This window comes from Prionailurus viverrinus, chromosome C1 (genome assembly GCF_022837055.1).
Source record: "Prionailurus viverrinus isolate Anna chromosome C1, UM_Priviv_1.0, whole genome shotgun sequence".
In the NCBI taxonomy this organism is placed as follows: Eukaryota; Metazoa; Chordata; class Mammalia; order Carnivora; family Felidae; genus Prionailurus; species Prionailurus viverrinus.
The window spans coordinates 85468319-85494515 of NC_062568.1; the positions used below are offsets into that span (position 1 = coordinate 85468319).

At 34.7% G+C, this 26197-nt stretch overlaps 1 protein-coding gene across 1 annotated transcript in view; it reads left to right on the forward strand.

The window, feature by feature from the left end:
* Nucleotides 1-26197, forward strand: part of LRP1B (LDL receptor related protein 1B) — a 1903200-nt gene that overhangs the window by 1748595 nt on the left and 128408 nt on the right. The window contains exons 72-77 of the mRNA XM_047873645.1: nucleotides 1130-1252; nucleotides 6422-6547; nucleotides 7515-7652; nucleotides 9295-9429; nucleotides 12653-12772; nucleotides 14285-14526. Coding sequence (XP_047729601.1) covers nucleotides 1130-1252; nucleotides 6422-6547; nucleotides 7515-7652; nucleotides 9295-9429; nucleotides 12653-12772; nucleotides 14285-14526 — 884 coding nt within the window. The remainder of the gene's footprint in view (nucleotides 1-1129; nucleotides 1253-6421; nucleotides 6548-7514; nucleotides 7653-9294; nucleotides 9430-12652; nucleotides 12773-14284; nucleotides 14527-26197) is intronic.

Consider the following 26197-nt stretch of genomic DNA (forward strand, 5'->3'; position numbering starts at 1 on the left):
GTTTTTTTTGAACAACACCGACAGTCACCAAATGCCCCAGATAAGCCAAAAATTGAGTGCTGTGTTTGACTACTCACTCTCCTCACCACCCTCATCTATTTAGCCATCAGAGCCTGAGGATTCTACTTCCCGAAAGCACTTTCAACAGTTCAACAGAAGCTAATTCGAAATCGAGTTCTGTACTTCCGCAACACCTCTTCAAACTGGTCTTTTTCCTCCAGCCTTGGCTTTACTCTCACTACCTTCATTTCCAAGTTCTCCACACTGTAGCTACTGTTATTACACTAAAATCCAAATCTTGTTCTGTCATTTGTTAAGTTAAATCTTTGCTACTGTAAGTTAATTATTAAAGATGTGTATGCGAGTCAAAACTCAACAAGATGAGCTGTTTGACCTTCACAGACCCAGTCTTATTATTCCCTCCAAAATTGTTACTATTTTGGTTCCTTTGTATGTGATAAATATACTTAATTTTGAGTGAGTATATCCTTGCATTCTTCATGCTTTCTGTTGAATTGTGAAAAGAGAAAAAATGCAAACATTTACAAAATACACAAAGAAGTCACTACACTATTGCACAGTTTTTACCAGGAGGACTGTAATATTTCACCACATCACCAACTTCTGTTATAAACTTAATTATTTTTCTGTGACTTCAAAACTTTTTATTGGTTATTCTCTCTTTTAGCAATTCAGTTTGTCAGTTTCCAGATACAGCTGAATTATCTAAAAATTTTAAAAGTGTCTTTTCTTTCCAAAACAACACAATTTTTATAATGAAAACTAATACTATTTAAAACCTAAGTTTCTCTACAGTAACATAAAAATTATGTGAAATATAAGATAATTTATACTTAAGAAAACTTCCTTCTACCATCTCATCAGTATTTTCTAAAGGAACTATGATATGCCTTGGTAACATCAGATTGTTTTGAAAAGTCAACTAAACATGAGTAACTAAAAAAATTATCTTGGATACTGCTTGTCCCTAGTACTATGCAGGAAAAAAAGTGTAAGGAAATGAGAAACTAGATACTAGGCTAAGAATTACAGGAATATGTGTCCTGCTGACTGGCATTAATCATGCTACATTTCTGTGTCTTTTTTTCTGTTTTGTTTCAAAATAAAGGAGGAAATATATGTAGAGCAGATGAGTTTCTCTGCAATAATTCCCTTTGCAAACTACATTTCTGGGTGTGTGATGGAGAAGACGACTGTGGAGACAACTCAGACGAAGCCCCTGATATGTGTGGTATGGCATTTCACATGGGTCTAGATTTTACTCTCAACTCTGAATCGAATGCACTGGCATGAATCAATGAAGTGGTGAGGCGAACCACAAAGTCTGCCATCCTGTGATTAGGTAGATAAAGTAAAACCACAGATACAGCTTTTGTTCAGGCAATAAGAGATTACCCTGTCCAACAGCTGATGAATTTACAGAGAACCCTCTTAAATCTGAACTTGCACATGTTAACACTACTCAAAGATAGGTATGGTCTGAACTGTATAAGTTTCATATGAAGACTTTGGCTTTGTACCAAAGTGGTCCTTTAGGCTAAATCATTTTTTTTTTTGGACAGATAACCACATGGAAAAAATGTGAATAATAAAATCATGTAGTTCCACAAGCTACCCACTACTGAGACCAAGGTTGTTCAGAGAAGGAAGATCTATATGAAGATAATATGTGAATATATTAATATATTTAACATGTAAATATATCATTATATTTTAATATTTAAATATATTAAAATATATATTATTTATACATATATATTCTATGTTATAAATATAAATATATTAGTAGATTTTTATATATATTTAGATGTAGGCAGGGAACTGAAATTAGGAGTTATTTAATATTTTAATCTGAAAATCCTAAAAAAGTTGTTGTTTCTTCAAATTCAAGTTACTCTTAACTGATAATTGTCAAGAGCGTACTTACGCAACCAACAACTATCAACGTCCAATTTTCTTATATGTAGCAGAAATTTTTAGCCCTTATTATTATTATTTGTATCTAATCTCAGCAAATGTATTTTACCACTAATTTAAAGAAAAATACTACTACTTTGGATACAATTAAATAGCACATCAGGTGAATTAAAGAAAACATAGACTGAGTGAGTATACATACTCAAATTCTTTGTTCTGTTTGGTGCACCAGGTTAAACCAATATTTTTGAATAGATGATGACATTGAATACTGACATTACAATTGAATAAAAATTGCAAAACAAGAAGACAGCTTTATTTTTAAAGGGATTTAAAACATAAAAATGACAGTTTTTGGAGAGTGTTCTCTGCAGGCACAACTGATGAGAGGCATAACTAAGTTTCAATTTTTGTGTTACATAATCTTACAAAATAGATTCTTGAGAATCACTAGAGATTATATTGTGTCTGAATTATAATATATGGAAAATACGAACCTATCTACCAATTTCGAGCCAGAACCTATTATTTTTATAAGTTATGTATATATATATATAATTATATATGTGTATATATTTATGTAATTATCTTTCTATTGTCTATTCCACTTCCGCACACAACTAGTGAGTAGAATAGCAAATGGTCGCTAACTAATTAACCATGTGAGGCTCCAGAGTCAGAGCCCCAGGACTACTTTCAGGGCCAGGAAGTGAGTCTCAGTGACAGCTGCTGGAAAACTTAAACTACATCCAGCTTGATAATGTGCATGTTTTTACATTCCCCTCGGTCATCAGTATAAACATTGAGTCAATCTGTTATGTACCAGCGACTGTGCTAAGTAATTGAGATTATTTAAAAAAAAAATGAACAGCACATGGTTCTCTCTGACAAGATCTTAATCTGACTGTACAAATCGTAATTTTCATACATTGTATTTCAAGAAATGGTGGAATTAAGTAAAAGGTATAAGTAAGATGGAGAGGAATAAGATGAAGTCTGCATAAAGAGGAATTCAGAAAGCTACAGTTTTGAAGGATCCAAACTAAAATACACTGTAGACATTATGAACAGCGTGAAGAAAAGTGTCATTCATTCACTTAATAAATATTTGTTAAGTTAGAGACTATTAATATTTTTAGTAATATAATGATGAGAGAAACAGACATGGACCCTGACTTCACAGAACTGAGAATCTAGTAGAATAGGGATTCAAATGATCTAAAAAAAATATATGGCTACAAATGATGATACATGCATTGACAAAAAAGTAGAGTAAGTTATAAAAGAATAGACGCAGAGGGATTTTATTCAATCTTGGGTTATGGAAAATAACATTTGAGTTACAGTCTGAGAGATAAATCATTGCCAAGTAGGTGAAAGGGATGGGGTGGAGGGAAGGTGGATGACACAATGTTGTAGACAAAGGAAACAAGATGTAGACACACCATGAAGCAAAGCAATCCATAGCTTACTGGAGGAACTGAAAGATCCATGTACTTGGAGCGTGCAGAACAGGTAGATATTGGTTTCAGATGAAACTGAAGAGACAGAAGAGTCTAGAACCTTGTAAATCTCTATAAGGATTTTTAGGTTTAGCCTAAAAACAATTAAGAATACTAAAACGTTTTAAGCAGAACAGTTCTATAGTCCTATTTATATTTTACAAATACTGGATAGAAAGGTGCAAGTTTAAGTAAGATAATTGCTATACTCTAGGCAGGCCATGCTGTTAGCTTGGATTAAGATAATGATAGCACATGATGCCACATATACCACAGATCTGAAGGTGGTTTGAAAAACAAAATAAATTGGATTAAATAATAGAGTAGATATATGGGGCAAGGGAGAGGAAGTTACTAAGTATAATGTATAAGGTGTTTTTGTTTGCACCGTTGAATACATGGGGAACATAGGAAGAGGAACAGTATTGTAAGTAAAGATTAAAAGCCTGGTTTGAGAGACATTTGAGGAGACATTCAAGTATAGATTTCAAGTAGGCCCTAGATATTTGGTTCTGAAGTTTAAAAAGCTGGTCTAGAGTTACAAATTTGAGAGTCAGAATGGATACTATGGAATTCTATGGGATAAAAAAGAGTCAGAATAGAATGGGAACAATGAATATTAAGGAATACCATGGTGTGAAAAAGAAAAAAAGGCCAGATAATCCAGATTATTTGTACTAAAGTGAGTTTCTAAGTAAGTTCTTAGAACAGTGTTAAAAGTATAATAAGTTACCAGTAAATATTTGTCAAAGAGCATGGGATCAACTGTCAATAGAGAGGGAAGTAAAGACAAAAACATTGGAGAATAGGAAAAGGTAGATAAATCAATGAGCTAAAGTTTTACCATAGACAGAAAAAGGATATTAATGAGACTGGTTGAACTAGAAAGTTGGGAAAGTAAGAGGTGGTGGGCAGAACTTACAGCATTCAAATTAGTGGCTTTGTAAATGAAGCAATTGGAGGAAAAAGTATATCCAGGTGCACTTATGTGGATCAGTTAGTGTTCTTACCTGCAAGCAACAGGAAATGTCAGTGACTGAATTAAGAAGAGAAATTTCTTGAAATCTTCCAATCTTCACAACCTTCTAAGGCAGTGGGTGGCTTAGGTGAATTAGAGTAAGAGGTCATTGGGTATGAAAAACCCAAGGCTCTAAGAGGTACAGCTATTGGTCGGTTTGTTCATGTGGATATTGATGTCATCTAGGATGTGGAAATGAGTTTGGATGGAGAGCAATGACTATGAAGGGTGGTGCTACAGTCTTTGGTAAATTGGGGAGGGGGTGATGTTTACAATAAAGGTTGATGAGAAAATGGCAATAAGAAAGATGTATAATCAAATGCATAATAGTTTTTGTTTTTATTTTTTTAAATAAAGTGTGATGATGTAACAAATTTCTGAAAGCTAAATTAGGAACTTAAGGGTGTATTTAAACATGAGATAATATGAGGTTTGAGTAATTTAAGAGGCATTCCTAAAAGACCTAAAGGGGAAGAACTATGCTTGGAGTGGGAACCAGATTTCAATTAAACCAAGGAGGTCAAGAAAGAAGGAGTATGGCATATTTAAGGAGCTAATAAAGTAATGTTGCTGGAATTTTAAGAGCTACAAGGGATGAGTCTGTAGGAGTGACAGGGACAAAGTAATGATCAGTCTATTATGCCATGTAAAGATTCTTAAATATTATTCTGTAAGTGCTGGATAACTGTGGAAGAGATGATCAAATTAATGTGTCAGGTGGATTCTTCTGGTATCTTTTGGAAGATCTTACACTGGGCAGTGAAATGAAGACATTTAGGATTCTACTTCAGTTTTCTCTGTAAGAGATAATGAAGAGCCAAGGTATTGTAACTGGTATGCATGGAAAGAAGGCAAGTTTGGGGACTGTATCAGCAGGACTGTTGACTAATAAGAGTTGAAGGTCAATAAGTAGAATGCTTTAGAATAATCCCAGACTGTGGCTATGATGTACTACTAACTGAACTATGGAAATAACACATAGTTTATGCTCAGGGAGAAGGAAGTAATGGGAAGGTGATAAAGAATGGGGTTTTGACTTACTGAATTTGAAATTCTTGAGGGGATATCCTGTAATCAATTATGAGATACTAGAATTAGATAGTGATTGAAAGTTTGAAGGCTATTGTGTCAAGTAAATCCATGAGAATGAGAAGATCAGCAGAGAATTCAAGAGTGAGAAGATCAGAAAACCAATGAAAGAGCCCTGGAGTATTCCACATGTAAAGATAAAGAGTCATTAGAGATGTTTCCTACTCCAAGGGTGGAAGTCTTCAGTTCGATAATCATGGATAGGACAGGATAAAATTCTCCAGCTTTCACTGTTGTCTCTTTTACACACACACACACACACACACACACACACACACACACACACACACAGATACATATATACAGACATATTAAAAATAAATAACAAAGATCATCTATGTGACTCAAATACATATTCACACATTTCTGTACAGAAACACAGAGTAAGAAACACAGTTATAGTATTGTTGGGACATTTTTTTCACTGTATGACCTATTTTCAAATTTGGGCCTGTAACATATGCTCGCTCAAGCTCTCTTCTGTGTGAAATTGCTCTTTCAAATAGCTAAGTGTCCTGCCATGTTGTATAAACTGCAGGCATAAATTAATTTGGTACACCAAGTGAAGTCAGCTAAGATAAGGCATCTGGAAATGAGACCATGAAGTTTGGCTCTTTTTCTTTCTTTATGTCATTGCAGCTGTGTACTCTTTTCTGTAGTTAATATAAATAACTAGGATCATAGCTTCTATTATCACACATTTTCTAGTACCTGCATGTAGGCAATTTCCACAACAAAAGATATTCATAAAAACTAGATTATGGATTTCAAAAGAAAGAAACAACAAAAAAAGACCAAAACAAACAAACAAACAAAAGAATTGTAAGTCATGACCCAAAGGAACTGCTTTGTCTTTTTCTTTTTTTTTTTTCAGCCAAGTTTCTTTGCCCACCCACAAGACCTCACAGATGTAGAAATAACAGAATATGCCTGCAGCCTGAGAAAATGTGCAATGGGATTGATGACTGTGGGGACAATTCCGATGAAGATCACTGTGGTGGTAAATCCATTTAATGTGAAATAATTGATTCAGTGACAGCTACAAGATAATATAATGGTTTGGGGGCTCAAAAAATTAAAACGAAGTATTTTCCATGTGGCATGTCTGAGGGTATTTTTTTTTCAGACACTTGCTTTTCTGACAAGGTATGAAAATAATCTGCTAACATTCATTTGAATAGTAGAGCTATGTGGCTTTATGCAAAGTCTCTGCTAGTCTGTAAATCTCTATTGGTTATACACACTTTATTCCAGAAAATACTGCAAGAGAGAAAAAACATGGTGGTTTCAAAAGGTTCTCTGTTAAACAGCTCCTGGAGGGGAGAGTGCTAACAAAGATTGTATGTCTGTATACACAATCCTTTCTTCACAGTTGTGAAATTAACAAAACTCTTAAAACCAAAGGCTTTACTAATGTATGCAGCAAAATGATTTTGTGACAAACCCTGACTGGAACTGGTCTGAGGAAGTTTGTATTACTTTAAAAAGAAAGTCCCATTTAGGGTGAAATTCAAACATTTTCTTGTGGAAATACAGCGTTACTTATTACAGGGTGAATGAACTGTTATTTTCTGAAAGTCCAGAATTTCAGAATCTTTTTATTTGGCCTACGAGCTTCAAATAAATGATCATGGAGCCATATTTTTCATAGTGTTTAGTAAGAACCTGTTAATTTACTCAATAAATTTGTTTGGGGGGCATCTGGGTGGCTCATTTGGTTAAGCACCTGACTTTGGCTCAGGTCATGATCTCACAGTTTCAGAGCCCTGCATCCAGCTCTGTGCTGACAGTGAGGAGCCTAGAGCCTGCTTTGGATTCTGTGTCTCCCTCTCTCTCTCTGCCCCTCATCTACTTGTGCTCTCTCTCTCTCTTTCTCTCTCAGAAATAATAAATTAATAAACTTAAAAATGATTTAAAACATGTGTTTTTATTCTTTGAAGCACTAATCATTTTTAATGACTTTATAGGTAAGCTTACATACAAAGCAAGACCATGTAAAAAAGATGAGTTTGCTTGCAATAATAAAAAATGTATCCCCATGGACCTCCAGTGTGATCAACTTGATGACTGTGGAGATGGTTCAGATGAACAAGGCTGCAGAATAAGTGAGTTTATTTTCTGTTAAAATGTAGCAACATTCAAGTTCAATTTCTACTTCAACATGACTAAAGTTTTCTTTACTGGTTTAACAAAATACTGTTTTCAAAGGCTTACTTGATGCCTTTTTTTTTGTAAGCCTTTGCCAAAGCAGCCTTAGAATGCCAGTTAAATTAATATCAGAAAACATGAGATGGACGAAGTTGATTTTAGAATGACTATCCTTGTTAGTACTGAACCTGAGATCTCAATATCCAATTACAGACTTTGATGTCAGCAAATAAATCTATATTCCTTAATATTTTATTTTATAAAGTATAAATTTAATATTTTTTTGCCTCGTACACTATTTGAGTGAAAGATGTTCAAGGTCTTAATAATTTATTCCATGTTTTAAAATTTTAATCCATTGCCAAGTTATTCTTAAAGAAGACATTATCATTTTATGTCTTAGAGTGTGATGATATTTGACTTATTAGACCTTGGTTATTTTTGTGTTTGATATTTGATATATGATTTTCCACATTAAGAAAAATAACCAAACTTATGAGTCTAAATTCAGATTTCTCATAAAAGTCATAAAATACTTCCTATTATGGGGTCTCATTTCTTCACATTATGCATCTGAATTATTCCTCACTCAGTGATGAAACAATACCCACCAGGATATGGTCACATATATCTCAACTGAGGTCTAAGTCTACTGGTGTACCTTAATTAATTATAAAATATTCAAGAATCAGTGGGATGAATAATGGTTACAATTCTCATAATTAAGTTCTCATATTTCAAAATTATTTGATATATGTAAGTAAAATAGAGCTAATCCAACATTATTTTCATGATAATTTTCCTCTCATTTATTTGCATTCTAAAATGTTTTCTGGAAGGGTGCCTGGGTGGCTTAGTCAGTTAAGTGTCTGACTCTTCATCTCAGCTCAGGTCTTCATCTCAGGGTCATGAGTTCAAGCCCCAGGTTGGACTCCATTCTGGCTGTAGAGCCTACTTAAAAAAAAAAAAAAAGTTTTCTGGAATTGGAGATAAAGCTATGAAATTGCAACTACTATGCTGGAATTACAAATAACACATGGTCTGCCCTGACTTTTTTAACAGTCCACAACCACTGGAGCGTGTTCCTCCTCGAATATATTTTCAAGCGAAAAAAAATTTTAAGAACTGATGATTTAGCATACTTGCTTCAGTAACATGGTAGTACCCTTGACCGAATTCCTGAGTACTAAATTTAGGTTAGCAATCAATGCCCACATCTTTAGGTAGCTTCTAGGAAACCATTTGATTCCTAGGGAAGGATGTAGAATTCATATATCATAACATTGCAGTGATAACTTGTCATTAGAAATATTGACTCTTGACTTCCTTTTACATAGTAGTGTACTTCAATTACAGCTATAAATATCAGCTATTGACAGTTTGGCCTAAACTATATTTAATATAAATGAGTTCAGTTTTTTATCTGCTTCTATACCTGTATAAGAAATAAGGGCTTATATGAAGAGAAGATCATAATCTTATAAATTCAAGAAGAGTTATCTATGGAATAATAAATATAATTTCAAATTAAGAAAAAAAGTAAACTCCCACTTCAGGAATTAGAATTATATTAGTTTTGATGGTATTTTTAAATCCTAGCTCCTGCTGAATATACCTGTGAAGATAATGTGAATCCGTGTGGAGATGATGCATATTGTAATCAAATAAAAACATCTGTTTTTTGTCGCTGTAAGCCTGGATTTCAGAGAAACATGAAAAACAGACAGTGTGAAGGTATAGTACATTTCCTCAACAGCTTGCTCTTAAATCTTTAGGTAATAAAAGACTCATGAGGCTGCTAAATTGTGAGATGACATGGGACTGATTTTCATCAGAATGGTGTGTGTCTACGGGATACCATTTTACCTACAAGAGTGGAAGTCCTTGGGGTCAAGAGCCTGTTTTGTTTGCTTGGCTAAGCTAACCATTTCTGGGGTACAAAGCCTTTTCTATAGCAGATTCAGACCTGTAGGAATTTCAATTGTACTGTTACAACTCTGTTTTGAAATGCAAATAACAAAATTGCTGGTTCAGGAACTATTGAAGAATTAGAGACACTTCATGAAAGAACATGTTTATAATGACCCATTTCTCTTGAGTTGTGGCATTTACAGTGCTGCAATAGGTAATTCACTTTAGAGAACTGTGGGCTTTTGTCCTAACACCATGTCTTAAACAGTGCTTTATATTATCAAGAGTGCCTTCTAAAATTTAAAGACAGGATCTAAGTAAATCTCTGTCAACTTACTTGAGATCATTTAAAACTTGAGCATATAGGATAGCCAGGATCTCATAGTAAATTATAGGTAAATATAACATACTTCAGACCTGTAACTATAGAACCATGAAATACAGACCTATATATATGTACTACCAGTTTCTCCGCTAAATTGTTACATTGTGATTAGAGCCAAACCTAAATTGCGTTAAGTCTGGCTTCTCTAGGCTAAATTCAAGTGATAAAGTGCTTTCACCTACCAGCTTTCTTCTCTACCATCTCTGATATTCTGGGATAAAGAAAAGTGATTTTGTGTTGTGTTAATCAAAATGAGGTTATTGAAATGAATTAATTATATTCACCCAAAAGGGGAAGAAGTATGACCATGTCATATTTATGTACATTTTGAATTATATACTTGTATGGATTATTCATGACATTTTATTTCTCCATTAACATGTTAACACTGAAAACTGACAGCCTAGGTTTTCTCTATTTTAATAAAAAAAAACAAATTATTTCTCAAGACTATATTATTTATTTTCCCCCAGACACTTTGTATCAATTGTATATAAACGTGCGCACACACACACCCTCTTCAAGATTTTCATTTCAAATAACATTAATTTTCTAACATTTATTTGTGAATAATGGGCTCTATTTCTGTATATACTTACTAAATTTAAAACTCCCATTCTCAAAAGTTTCTTTATTTTTAATTATATTCTTTGCAAGCTATAAGCTTCAACTATACTCTTCATTTTAAGTTGCTACAAATCCAGTATTTTTGTTGTGCAAATTAGCAACTTCTGAACTCCAATAAAATTTGTATCTTTACTAAATGAAGTTTTGATGGTAAGGAAAAGCAATTTGATTTGGTACGGAGGAAGGGAAAGACATTACTTTGATTCATAATTCAAAGAATTCAAATGTGTTTGTGTTCTTCCTATATAGCTCAAAAAGAGAATAAGAAATCACTATTTGATGTTAGAGTCAAAACACTTTAATTAGAATACATAAAGGGAAGACAAATTAAAGAAAATAACAGAAGAGAAGTAGAAATGGATTAATAGTTACTATGTGCCAGGCACTGTTCTAGGTACACGACATGTGTGAGATTCTTCCTCTCCCTTCACAAGTTCACAGTACAGACATTAGTATATGCATATATACTAAAAATATATGTGTATTTTTAAGTAATCTCTCTGTGCAACGTGGAATCACAACCCTGAGATCAAGAGTCACATGCTTTACCAACTGAGCCAACCAGACGACACCCTGACATTAGTATAGAGATGAGAGACAAGGAGAAAATGGTGATTCTGGCCAATATGAGACCATGGGAGGGATTTTGAATCCACATCAAAGGGAAACCAAAAAATCAAATAACATCCTGTTCAAAGTTACAGGTGTCAAATCAAGTACATTTATTGTAATGCTTTTTTGATGGCTAAATGCTGATAAGATATACTTTGCCTTATCCCTGGTACAATATTCACTAACAATACAGTTTTCATCTCTTTACCCTACGTTTCAATCCAACACAGAAATGAACTGTTGTGAAAGTACTTAAGTTCACCTTGGGCAAAGTATCACAGTAGAGACAACAGCATCAGAAAGCCTTACACTGTGATTTGCAAGTGTTTGTGGGAAAGTCCTGATCTCTACCACTGAGGCTTTGGAACACAGTTGAGAGTTAAATGAAAGATAATTATTATTGCTGAGCTTAATCTTGAATTTTCTAATTCAAAAGAAGGATTTATCTCACAGATTTATTACATAATTAGGGCAACTATACATGATATAAGAAGCAGAGGAATTATGCTGAGAAAGCAGTAATTCACCAGAATAACCTGATGTCATTGCTGGCCCTGCTTAAGCCATTAAGATTAGAGGCATGTGTTAAGCCACAGAATATTGCCTGTGATTTATTTATTTATTACTTATGGCGTATGTATATTTATTTACTTATAGACATTCATAGTTTTGTTGTTGTTTATTTTACATAGCCCTTCTGGTAACATCATCACATCGTATTTTTGAAGCCAGAAGTGTGTTACAAAGTGTAGCTATATCTTCACTTTTTGCCAAGAATTGTGTAAAATGAAGGGAATAAAATAAATGAATAATAATTTAAACCCTCAAGGTACTGACAGTCAAGTAGGGGATATGAATATATGACCACATATATGAAATGTAGTATATACAGGGCTGTAAGAGAGATACGGTGGAGAAACTATGGGATGGATAGTCACTACCATCCCGTGGTGGAGAACAATGAAGGTTTTACTTCAGGTGGATCTTGAGAGATGAGTATAAATTCTCTGTGTGAAGGTGGGCAAGAGCATTATGGGACATTATATGATATGTACAAAGGTATGGACATAGGTAATCAGTTACCTGATTAAAAGGAAACCTAAAGAAGTGTTTGTTTGTTTGTTTGTTTGAGTGAATGAAAATACTAAGGAAGTTTGAAGAGGTATTTCAATGTTTTGGTTTAAAAAGCAATCAACAAACACTTGATGAGTTATTATAGTGAAACTATTATGAAAAAATAATTGTTATGGCCAGAAAATATGACACAGCAAGTCACAGACTTGAGATTTTTTAAAAGACGATAAAAGAAATAGCAATAAAACAGTTGAAGGAAGAAAAATAAACTTGTCTTTTTTGAAATGTGGAAAGAATGGGAGTCTCTTTGGGAGTATGATGATGCTATTTAGAGCTCTTCTCTTCTAGACCTTAATGAATGTTTGGTGTTTGGCACATGTTCCCACCAATGTATAAATGTGGAAGGGTCATATAAATGTGTGTGTGACCAGAATTTTCAGGAAAGGAACAACACCTGCATAGCAAAAGGTAAGGTTTTAACAATTATTTCAAATGCTGTTACAACTGCTTTAAGATCTTATGGGGAAAACAACATTTCATGTTATATTTTAGCCTTAATGCCTGAAAATATAAATAAATCTCTTTAATACTGACCTATTTGCCCAGGTGATTAGTTATCATTCTTAATTAATCTAATCTGGGATAGGTTTTAGACATAACTGTCAAATACATGGTTACTGTTAAGATCACTTCATGTTTGAAAAATCTGTTCAAAAGGAGGGAAAAGTTTAAAAGCCGATGTGATAGAATATAAAGTATCTTTCTTCATCTGCTCTCAGTGTATTTGAGAAATATTTTTATACCAATGAAATAACAGGTTAAAATTAGCATTATAAGGAGAATGGAATTTTGAGTAAGAATTTAAAAGGTTTTAAAATAAAATCATGCTTTAATTCAGACCTCCTTTACCTAAGACTATAATTTTAAAACGTGAAGTCAGGTATTTGGAGCTTTTTTAGATATTGATTTTAATGCTTATGTTTTTACTAAATAACAGTGTAACATATTATTGGTTGTAGTACATAATTGGACAACGTTCATAGGACAGTTATTATCAGTGGAAAACAACATGACATAGTGGATTGGCTGTAGAGGTAGATGTACTTGAATTTGATCCTAGTATTGCCCCTCCTTTGCAATCTGTAGCATCAGGGAAGTTATTAAACTCGCTGAGCCTCATTTCCTCATCTGTAAAATGTAAATATGAATCCTTACTTTCCATGCCTGCCATAACATAGCTAACATAACCAAATGAGAACCTGTGGAGCTGAACTATACTTAATTGTTTGTTTAATTTGCAGATAGTATATATGCAATTCAATCTTTATGGTTTCATTAATATTTTAGTTAATATGTTCAGAATTCACATTAGGTTTTTACTTGTCTCAGTATACAAATGACATTAGTATCGTATTGTAGCTGTCAACACTTCAAGCTATAAGGACCCACGAGCAACACTCTAGACACATTAATGTAGTAAATGCTGATATCATAATAAAAAATTTAAAAATATTAGAAATACATAAGAATTAGAAGAAGACTCTCTACCTCTTAATTTTAATTTCTTAACCTAAAGCAACTCAGATGCATAAACTAAAATCTCAGGAATGTTTGAGGCTTAATGAGTACACAATGTAACATCTGAATATTGAGAATCAAAGCATTAGAACATAATGCATTGCAATTAATAAAATAGAAATCTCGCTTTATGAATAGGATATATACTACAAACACCTAATTTCTAGCCACAGACTAAGCTTTGCCTGAGAAAACCGACATCAATAACTCTTAGAAGTGTGTAGGTTAGTGTGTATTAGAAATAAGTCATGAAGACTAAAACATGATATAAAGTTGGTTGATTTTTATTAAGCAAGAAAATGTGTTAAGAATAATAATTCAAGATAATTTAAAAGTACAATTATTGATTTTACTTTAGTTGAAATTTACTTTATTTTTGTATTTCATTATAATAATCTCCAGGCTCTGAAGATCAAGTTCTCTACATTGCTAATGACACTGATATCCTGGGTTTTATATATCCATTCAACTACAGTGGTGATCATCAACAAATTTCTCATATTGAACATAATTCAAGGATAACAGGGATGGATGTATATTATCAAAGAGATATGATTATTTGGAGTACTCAGTTTAATCCAGGCGGGATCTTCTACAAAAGGATCCATGGCAGAGAAAAAAGGCAAGCAAACAGTGGCTTGATTGTAAGTAAATAACATTGACTATTTGAAGGCTCATACCTTTCCACCTTCCTGCTTTTCTTGTTTTTGTTTTTGTTTTTTATCTATCACAATATCTGACTATAGGAGGTAACTAATACATTCAATAATTTTTCCCAATATTCTCCCTGTATAAAAATAAAACATTTCCCTACTCATTTATTCTCACAGCTGCATATGATTTAATTGTATGATACTATGTTTTTGTTTTAATACATTTGCTTTAGCTATACGAGAATAGTAATGAATAATACCTGTTACTTCTAGTGCATTTTATATTTTGTATTATTTAACATTATATTATGATGTGAGTTTTTTTCATCATGAGATGAGATTGGGAATCATTACTTTTTCACATTAGAAAATAAACTGCCAAAAATATGCAGGGAATATTGTTTCATTTTTAACAATATCAGAAATATACTTCTCTTCTAGGGCAAGAAATCAACTAATTGTGTAACCATTTCTTCTGACTCTTGATAACTATATTTCAGGGAACATCCAAAACAGAGCAATATTTTTTGCTGGTATATGATGGACATGTTGATTATCGTGGTATTCCTTTTGAGAAAAAATAAACTAGAACATTTGTTTAGATCTGTGGTTGTACACTATCTTTTTTTTGTTTGTTTGTTTTAGGGAATGTCAATTTACTGTGTATTTTCTATTTTGAAGTAACCTGGGAGAAAATTGACAGATAAATACTTATTTTTATGGGGCATGGCCCATTCCCATACAACCAAAAAGTCAAGTGCTAAAACAGTAGGATATAATTGAAGCTTTGTATTTGAAAAGAATAAGAAGCACCTATCTGGAAGACTTTACTATCTTTTACAGTGGTGTCTACCATAAAAATTTGAACTTCATGAATACCATTTGAATGAAATTTGGAAGGTATTTTTATCAGGTAGATCACAATAATCTGGTTTTAAATGAAGTCATATTAACTTTCTAATTCAGCTTAGATTAAATTAACTTGAGTAAAAATCCATATACATCAGAGTTGTTTCGTCAACTCCTTCCACACCAAAACACTGTTTTATATACCACCTTTAGTTCTATTAAGAACAGTTCTAGGAGAAAGCCAAGAAATTTACTAGATCACTCTTTCTTCGCTCACTCACTTGCTATCAGCCAAAAGTTGGTCAGTCTTAACTAGTTTTAGCTTTCTGTATCCATAAAACACAAATCTGATTTGCAACAATATTGCTCCTATGTATGGTACCATTTCATCTCTTATTAAAATGCAGTGATAAAGAGTATGTACTGTGGAGTTACACTGCCTGGGTTTTAATTTTGTTCTTATTGCTTATTAGCCTTTTAGCTTCTCTGCCCTCTCTATTTCATGAGGTTTTAGTGAGGAATATATATATATATATATATATATATATATATATATATATATATGCATATACACACATGTACTGTGTTATGTTAGTGTTAATAGTTCTTGGCACATAATAAGCACTATATAGATGATTGCTATTAATATGATGACGATGCCGATGATGACCATGATGTTGATGATAATTGACAAGATAATTTTCTCTATGATGCATATTATCACATGAAAAATTATTTGTAACTTACTTTTGTCTGAATTTTATTTTCTAAAAATATATCTTGAATTTGATACAATTTTTTCAGTAAAGCTTATTTGATAGTTATTTTAGTTTTGTCCTTGGGGAGATTAATTATAGTCAATGTCTTCTAGTAAGCAGAGTTTATTGTAGATCAGAAACCAAATTTGATTACTGTTTGGTAATTAAGATTTTATTCTTAAACATAAAAATATATAAATATATGTGTTTTATATGTATATTATATGTTGATGTGTATATATTTTAATATTTTAATTTTTAATTTTATGACTGCACTATAGAATCTTTTGTAACTAATGGTAAAGCTATTGATTAACGTTTTCCTCATAGGATGTGAAACCTCATTTTATCTTTTAATGGAAGTGATTACATGTGTTGTATCATCTAGGCTTTGTTTTTCTCTCTTTCTTCAGACCTACCCACAGCTAACAGTATTTACTAGGTACATTTTCTAGGATTCCATCATAGCTGATTAAATGTCATGATTTGAAGATTGGAACCTCTGAGCCATGAGTTTTAGGGCCATGTTCTAGACATTGAGCACTCCATAGAAATTCCAACCAACACACTGCAAACAAAACAAAACTTAAGGCTATACAGATGAGGGAAATCTTTTAACTTCACTTCCTAAATCTCTTTTGTAACCCTGATACCTCAATATTATAAATATGGATCAATATTATAAATATGGAATAAGTCCATTCTTAACATCTTTCTTTTTTAATAATTTATTGTCAAGTTACCTAACATACAGTGTATACAGTATAGTCTTGGCTTTGGGAGTAGATTCCTATGATTCATCACTTACATCCCAACAAGTGCTCATCCCAACAAGTGCCCTCCTCAAAGTCCATCACCCATTTCCCCACCCCTACACACTGTCCCCCTATGAACCCTCAATTTGGTCTCTGTGTTTAAGGGTCTCTTATGGGGGCGCCTGGGTGGCGCAGTCGGTTAAGCGTCCGACTTCAGCCAGGTCATGATCTCGCGGTCCCTGAGTTCGAGCCCCGCGTCAGGCTCTGGGCTGATGGTTCAGAGCCTGGAGCCTGTTTCCAATTCTGTGTCTCCCTCTCTCTCTGCCCCTCCCCCGTTCATGCTCTGTCTCTCTCTGTCCCAAAAATAATTAAAAACGTTGAAAAAAAAAATTTAAGAGTCTCTTATGGTTTGCCTCCCTCTCTGTTTGCAACTTATTTTTCCTTCCCTTCCCCTATCGTTTTCTGTTAAGTTTCTCAAATTCCACAAATGAGTAAAAACATATGATATCTGCCTTTCTCTGACTTATTTCATTTAGCATAATACCCTCCTCCAGTTCCATCCATGTTGTTGCAAATTCATTCTTTTTCACTGCCAAGTTGTATTCCATGTATATATATACATACATACACACACCACATTTTCTTTATCCATTCATTAATGGATGGACATTTGGGCTCTTTCCATACTTTGGCTATTGTTGATATGCCACTGTAAATGCTGGGGTGCATGTGCCCCTTCAAAGCAGCATCCCTGTATCCTTTGAATAAATATGTAGTAGTATAATCGCTGGGTCATAGCGTAATTCTGTTTTTAATTTTTTGAGGAACCTCACACTGTTTTCCAGAGTGGTTGCACCAGTTTGCATTCCCACCAACAGAGAAAGTGTGTTCCCCTTTCTCCACATCCTTGCCAACATCTGCTGTTCCCTGAGTTGTTATAGTTAGCCACTTAACCAGTGTGAGGTGGTATCTCAATGTGGTTTTGAATTGTATTTCCCTGATCATGAGAGATGTTGAGCATCTTTTCATGTGTCTGTTAGCCATCTGGATGTCTTCTTTGGAAAAAGTGTCTATTCATGCCTTTTGCCCATTTCTTTACTGGATTATTTGGTTTTTGGGTGTTGAGTTTGGTAAGTTCTTTTTAGATTTTTGATACTACCCCTTTATCGGATACATCATTTGCAAATATCTTTTCCCATTCTGTTGGTTGCCTTTTACTTTTGTTGATTGTTTCCTTTGCTGTGCAGAAGCTTTTTATCTTGATGAGGTCTCAATGGTTCATTTTTGCATTATTTCTCTTGCCTTTGGAGACATGTCAAGTGAGAACTTGCTGTAGCCAAGATCAAAGAAGTTGTTGCCTGTTTTCTCCTCTAAGATTTTGATGATTTCCTGTCTCACTTTTAGGTCTTTCATCCATTTTGAATTTATTTTCGTGTATGGTTTAAGCAAGTGGCACAGTTTCATTCTTCTGCTTGTTGCCGCCCAGCTCTCCCAGCACCATTTGCTGAAGAGACTTTTTTCCATTGGATACTCTTTCCTGCTTTGTCAAAGATTAGTTGGTCATACATTTGTGGGTCCATTTCTGGGTTCTCTAATCTATTCTATTGGTCTATGTGTCTGTTTTTGTTCCGGTACCAGACTGTCTTGATGATTACAGCTTTGTAGTACAGACTAAAGTCTGGGATTGTGATACCTCCAGCTTTGGTTTTCTTTTTCAACATAACTTTGGCATTTTGGGGTCTTTTGTGGTTCTATACAAATTTTAGATTGTTTCTTCTAGCTCTGTGAAGAATGCTGGTTCTATTTTGATTGGGATTGCATTGAAGGTGTAGATTGCTTTGGGTAGTACTGACATTTTAACAGTTTTTGTTATTCCAATCCATGAGCATGGAATGTTTTTCCATTTTTTTGTGTCTTCTTCAATTTATTCATTAGTTTTCTATACTTTTCAACATACAAATCTTTTCACTTTGGTTAGATTTATTCCTAGGTATATTATGGTTCTTTGTGCAGTTGTAAATCGGATTGATTTCTTGATATCTCTTTCTGTTGCTTCATTATTGGTGTGTAGAAATGCAACCGATTTCTTTCTGTTGATATTATATCTTGCTACTTGCTGAATTCATGTATTAGTTCTAGCAGTTTTTTGGTGGAGTCATTCAGGTTTTCTGTGTAGAGTATCATGTCATCTGTGAAAAGTGAATGTTTGACTTCTTTCTTTGCCAGTTTGGATGCTTTTTATTTCATTTTGTTGTCTGATTGCAGAGCCTAGGACTTCCAACACTATATTAAACAACAGTGGTGAGAGTGGACATCACTGTCATGTTCCTAATCTCAGAGGGAAAGCTCTCAGTTTTTCCCCATTTATGATGATATTACCTGTGGGCCTTTCATAGATGTCTTTTTTGATGTAAGGTTATGTTCCTTCTATCCTGACTTTCTGGAGAGTTTTTATTAAGAATAGATGCTGTATTTTGTCCAGTGCTTTTCTCCATCTATTGAAAGGGTCATGTGGTTCTTATCCTTTCTTCTGTTACTGTGATGTATCATGTTGATTGATTTGTAAATATTGAACCAGCTCTGCAGCCAGGATTGGGCTTGATCATGGTGAATAATTCTTTTCATATACTGCTATATTTGATTTGCTGGTATCTTGTTGAGAATTTTTTATATCCATGTTCATGAGGGATATTGGCCTCTAACTCTCCTTTTTAGTGGAGTCTTTGGTTTGAGAATCAAGGTAATACTGGCTTCAGAGAATGAGTCCAGAAGCCTTCCTTCCTTTTTTTTTTTTCTTTTTTTTTTTTTTTTTTGAAACAGCCTAGAAGAATAGGTATTAACTCTGCTTTTTTTTTTTTAATTTTTTTTTTCAACGTTTATTTATTTTTGGGACAGAGAGAGACAGAGCATGAACGGGGGAGGGGCAGAGAGAGAGGGAGACACAGAATCGGAAACAGGCTCCAGGCTCAGAGCCATCAGCCCAGAGCCCAACGCGGGGCTCGAACTCAGGGACCGCGAGATCGTGACCTGGCTGAAGTCGGACGCTTAACTGACTGCGCCACCCAGGCGCCCCTTAACTCTGCCTTAAATGTCTAGTAGAATTCCCCTGAGAAGCCATCTGGCCCCTGACTCTTATTTGTTGGGAGATTTTGATAACCAACTCAATTTCTTTGTTGGTTATAGGTCTGTTCAACTTTTCTGTTTCTTCCTGTTTGAGTCTTGTTAGTGTGTGGGTGTCTAGGAATTTTCCCATTTCTTCCAGGTTGTCCAGTTTGTTGGCATAGAATTTTTCATAGTATTATCTGATAATTGCTTGTATTTCTGAGGGATTTTTTGTGATCTCTCTTCTTTCATTTGTGATTTTATCTATTTGGGTCCTCTTTTTGAGAAGTCTGGCTCAAGGTTTATTAATGTTGTTTGTTCTTTCAAGAAACCAGCTCTTAGATTCATTGATCTATTTTACTGTTATTTTTTTTTCTTTTTTTGGGGGGGGATTCTATATTGTTTATTTCTGCTCTAATCTTTACTTTTTCTCTTCTTCTGATGGCTTTGGGCTTTCTTTGCTGATGTGTTTCTAATTCCTTTAGGTATGAGGTTAGGTTCTGTATTTGGGAACTTTCTTGTTTCTTGAAATAGGCCTGGATTGCAATGTATTTTCCTCTTAGGACTACCTTTGCTTCATCCCAAAGTGTCTGGACTGTCATGTTTTCATTTTCATTTGCTTCCACATTTTTTTTTAATTTCTTCTTTAATTTACTGGTTGACCCATTCATTCTTTAGTAGGATGTTCTATAACCTCCATGTATTTGGAGGCTTTCCAAAATTTCTCTTGTGGTTGATTTCAAGTTTCATAGTATTGTGATCTGAAAATATGCATTGTAGGATCTCAATCCTTTTATATTTGTTGAAGGCTGTTTTGTGACCCAGTATGTGATTTATTTTGGAGAATGTTCCATATGCACTAGAGAAGAATGTGTATTCTGCTGCTTTTGGATAAAAAGTCTTGAATATATCTGTTAAGTCCATCTGGTCTAGTATGTCATTCAGAGCCACTGTTTTCTTACTGATTTTCTGCCTAGATGATCTGTCCATTGTTGTAAGTGGAGTATTAAAGTCCCCTACAATCACAGTATTGCTATCTATACATTTATTTATGTTTGTGATAAATTGATTTATATATTTGGGTTCCTCCACGTTGGGGGCATAAAAATTTACACCTGTTAGTTCTACTTGAATGATAGACCCCTTAATTATAATATAATGCCCTTCTTCATCTCTTGTTGCAGTGTTTATTTTAAAAATCTAATGTGTCTGATATAAGTATAGCTACTGCAGCTTTCTTTTGACATCCAGTAGCATGATAGATGGTTCTCCATCCCCTCACTTTCAATCTGCAAGGCTCCTCATGTCTAAAATGAGTCTCTTGTATGGGCGGCTGGGTGGCTCAGTTGGTTAAGTGTCTGACTTTGGCTCGGGTCATGATCTCACAGTTCGTGATTTCAAGCCCCGCATCAGGCTTCGTGCTGACAGCTCAGAGCCTGGAGCCTGCTTTGGATTCTGTGTCTCCTCTCTCTCTGACCCTTCTCTGCTCAAGCACTGCCTCTCTCTCTCTCAAAAAATAAATAAACCTTATTTTTTTTTAAATAATAAAATGAGTCTCTTGTAGGCAGCATATAGATGGCTGCTGGTTTTTTTTTAATCCATTCTGATACCCTGTATTTTTTGATTGGGGCATTTAGTCCATTTCCATTCAGAGTGATTATTAAAAGATATGGATTTAGTGTCATTGTGTTATCTATAGGTTTCATGCTTGAGGTGATGCCTCTGGTCCTTTGTAGTCTTTGCTGCTTTCCACTCACAGAATACTCCTTAGGATCTCCTACATGGCTGGTTTAGTGGTCATGAACTCCTTTAGATTTTGTTTGTCTGGGAAAGCCTTTATCTCTCCTTCTGTTCTGAATGACAGCCTTCTGGATAAAGGATTCTTGGCTGCATTTTTTTTCCTATTCAGCACATTGAGTATTTCATGCCACTCCCTTCTGTCTTGCTAAGTTTTAGTAGACAGGTCTACTACTACCCTTATGTGTTTACCCTTGTAGGTTAAGGCACATTGTCCCTACCTGCTTTCAGAATTCTCTCTTCATCTTTGTATTTTTCCAATTTCACTATGAAATTTCATGGTGTTGACCTGTTTATGTTGATTTTTAAGGGAGTTCTCTGTGCCTCCTGGACTTGGATGTCCGCATACTTCCCCAGATTAGGGAAGCTCTCAGCTATAATTTGTTCAAATAATCCTTCTGTCCCTTTCTCTCTCTTCTTCTTCTGTAACTCCTATGATATGGATATTATTTTCTTTCATTGAATCATTTAGATCTCTAACTCTCCCCTTGTGGTCTAGTAATTTCCTTTCCCTCTTTTTCTCAGCTTCATCATTTTCCATAATTTTATTCTGTTTCACCTATTCTCTCCTCTGCTTCTTCCACCACTGCATCTAGTTCATTTTGCATGTCATTTATAACATTTCTTAATTCATCATAACTATTTTTTAGGTCCTTGATCTCTGTAGCAATAGATTCTCTGCTATCTTCTATGCTTTTTTTCAAGCCCAGCTATTAGTCATATGGCTATTATTCTAAATTCTTGTTCATATATATTGTTTATATCTGTTTTGAGCAATTCTCTAGCTGTCATTTCTTCCTGAAATTTATTTTTAAGAGAATTTTTCCATTTCATCATTTTGGTTAGTTTTTTATCTTTTATGCGTTTTAATAGTTTGTTATGTGTCCTGTACCTGTGAGTACTACTATATTAAAAAGGGGTCACACACTGTCCAGAGCCTGGCATTTCAGTGTTTTTGGAGTGGTTGCATGCACTCTGTTGTTGAATCTTTGGTTGATTTATCTCACTGCTCGTAGTGGTGGACTGGACCTTCTGCCACGTGTGCTTTGATTTGTTCATTGAAGTAACCCTGGAAGAAAGGAGAAAAGTGGGAGAAGAAACCTTATCCCACACAAAGAGAGAAATGACAGGGGTGGAAAAAAAGACCAGGCAGAGAATCAAAGAAACTATAAGGCTTCATCCAGAGAGAGAGAGAGGAATATAAAGAAGGAGATACAGAAAAGGTATAAAAAGAATAGAGTAAAAGTGCCTGATTAAACAGACAACCAGAACAGAGAAACAAAGAATGAAAATTATATATATATATATATATATATATATATATATATATATATGAAATAAGAATTGACCAAAAATCAAATCAGAAACTGAGACTCATTCCAAAGGAGGAAGAAATAGAGAGTAGAAAGAAAAAGAAGGGAAAAGAGAAATAGAGTAAAAAGAAAAAGGAAATATAAATAATAATAATTTAGAAATTAAAAAAAAACAGACATCATACAAAACCTCAGGACAGTTGTCCGTTGGTGTCTGGAAACCAGTGACTGTGCTGTCTGTGCTGGTCTGGAGGAGAGGCTGTCTGGTTTGGTCAGTGTCAGTCCCATTCTGGTAGATAAGCAGTTACTTGGCACAGGGTTTGGTGTAAATGGGTGCCACCTCCACTGGGGGCCACTGTCCTGTTTCCTGAAGCCCCACTATGTTGATAATGGGGACAAAAATGGAGACACCCCAATCTCTCTTCTCTGGACTGGGTGTCTCAAACCAAGCTGTTTAGGCAGCCCTCACAGAGTAGCCTGGGGGCCTGCTTGCCCTGCTCCACATTCTCCCACACCTCCTAGGTGCTCAGCTGGGATTCAAAACCTGATGTCTTAAAGGACCCTGCTCTGCAGGGACCTGGTTCTGGAGTACCGCCACTCTGCCCAGTTGACAAAGGGCCTCTGGCTGGTGCTTGCAGGGTCTTTTGTCCCGGGGGGGGGGGGGGGGGGCGGGTAATCTACCCACTTCCCACAGTACTTAATGGAGGGACTGTTCTCTCCCAGTACATCCCCGAGATTACTTTTGTGCCCTGGGGCCAGTTCCCCACTCCACAAGGCACAAATACATGCTGGCTGTGGTCCAGAGAAACTCACACAACCCTGAAAACTCCAATCATTAGCTTCTAAGGCTATTTGCAAAGTAGAAACTGGCTCTCTTAATATTTCTCATTCCCCAATCTCTGGTACAGAGAGGTTTTCCTCTTGTCCAAATACAGTGCCACGCTTCCACAGCCTCTCTCTTCCTTTTGTTTCTCCACCAAAGGGGTTCCCCACTTTGGGCCTACACAGCCCGTTTTATCTCTCCCAATTTGCATACATGCACCTCTGTCCACCCAAGCTGTCTCTTTCTACCTGTAGAGATTTTTTGTCACTCTGAAGCCTCTATTTCTCTCATTCCAAGGGTTCTGGCCTCAATACTGCTGTGTTTGAGGGATGCAGGAAATTCTGCCATCTTCTCAAAGCCAAGAGACTTAACATCTTTTTTTTTTTTACTGGTTATTTATTTGTAAGAGAGAGAGACAGAGACAGAGTTGAGTGGCGGAGGGGCAGAGAGAAAGGGAGACACAGAATCAAAAGCAGGCTCCAGGCTCCAAGCTGTCAGCACAAAGCCCGATGAGGGGCTCAAACTCAGTAACAGTGAGATCATGACCTGAACCGAAGTCAATACTTAACCTACTGAGCCAGGCAGATGCCCTGAAGAGACTTAACATCTTAATTTAATGAATAATGTGAATTCTCAAATGATTAAATGACTCCTCTATGCCCATTCAGCTATATTGTGACCAAATTTAGAGTTTAACTTGAGTTAACTGTTACATCTCTTAGTCTCTACTTACTTATTCGAAAAACAACTATCATATCAAAGTAGGAAATTTCTAAAGTCTCTTCCAGATAGTAAATATATATGCTTTCCAAAAAAATGTATGGTATAGTTTATGTCTATCTAGTTGTTTACTTGGACAATTTGTATTTATTCCTCTGAAATTCAGCTTATGTATAAAGATTTGATGTTTCACCCCTCTGAATTACTCTGCCATGTATCTGCTTTTTTATTTTGTTTTTTAATCATTCTCCAGCTAGTCATCCAATAATTTAATGAGCATGAAATATATTTCATCTTCTAAGTTTTTATGCAAATAAGAAATGATACTGACCTGAGAATTGCCCACTCTTTGGAAAATGAAACTCAAGATTTTTCCTAAATCTGAATATGGAATATTGGTTTCTATCTCTGAATCCATAGGTGAAAGAAAGCAAAATACAAAAATGAAACTATGGATTTTTACTTAAAACTGCTTTATCAGTGAACCAAATGGAAGAAGTTAGCCGTGTGATAGTAGGATGTCTTGAAAGCATATTTATAGTTACTAAAAATATTGGAATATTTCCATCCTAGTAAAGTGTAGGAAAATAGTTGTATCAGAAATCAAAAGAAGACTTACTCAGACAACTAAATGTTAACTGAAGTCCATTCCAAAGGAAGGTAATTTTCAATACGATCTTTTTTTGGAAGTCGTGAAGGGAATAGTCTTCTGTAATCTGTGAAAATGGCTTGAATACTAATTATGATTATAAATTTAAATTTCAAATGCAGGCTAAGTTATTTATAGATAGAAATGCTTATGATTTTCTAGCCCCCTGGGCTATACAAAATGGATGGATTTTTTTTCCTTTAAGAAAATTAAATAATTTAAAACTTAAAAGGCTGACATGATTCAATCTATATGTAAAGCATAATGAGATTTCTGAATTTAAATTTTAGTAGTCAGAACAGAATATGATAGCATTATGCAACAATTGTACATACTTTCTGGCAATTTATCATTTCTAGTATGAAATGCTGTACAGCAAAGTACAGAATGACAAGCACTGTAAAGTAGGTCAATGTTTGGAAAAATGCAAATTATTTTAAAAATACAGATTCAATTTTTACCATTAAAGAGCTAAATATTCCTGAGCAAAACAAATGGTTTATCTGATTTACCTGATTTTTGAGAAATGAATATGAGATACCATTTTGGGCATATTCTTTATTGTGGCAGAGGAGGATGTTCAGAATGAACATGCTTACACTTTTATTCATTAATAATCATATCTTTTCCTCAACAAGTTGATTAAACAATTATTTTTTCCTGAAAGCTTTTAAGAAAATATCCAACTAAGTTTTATTTCATAGGTTTCAATTTTTTTAATGTTTATTTTTGAGAGAGATTGAGAGCACAAGTGGGGGAGGTTCAGAGAGAGAGAGGGAGATAGAGGATCCACAGCATGCTCTGTGCTGAGAGCAGACAGCCCCATGTGGGGCTGGAACTCACGAACTGTGAGATCATGACCTGAGCCGAAGTTGGACATTTAACTGACTGAGATA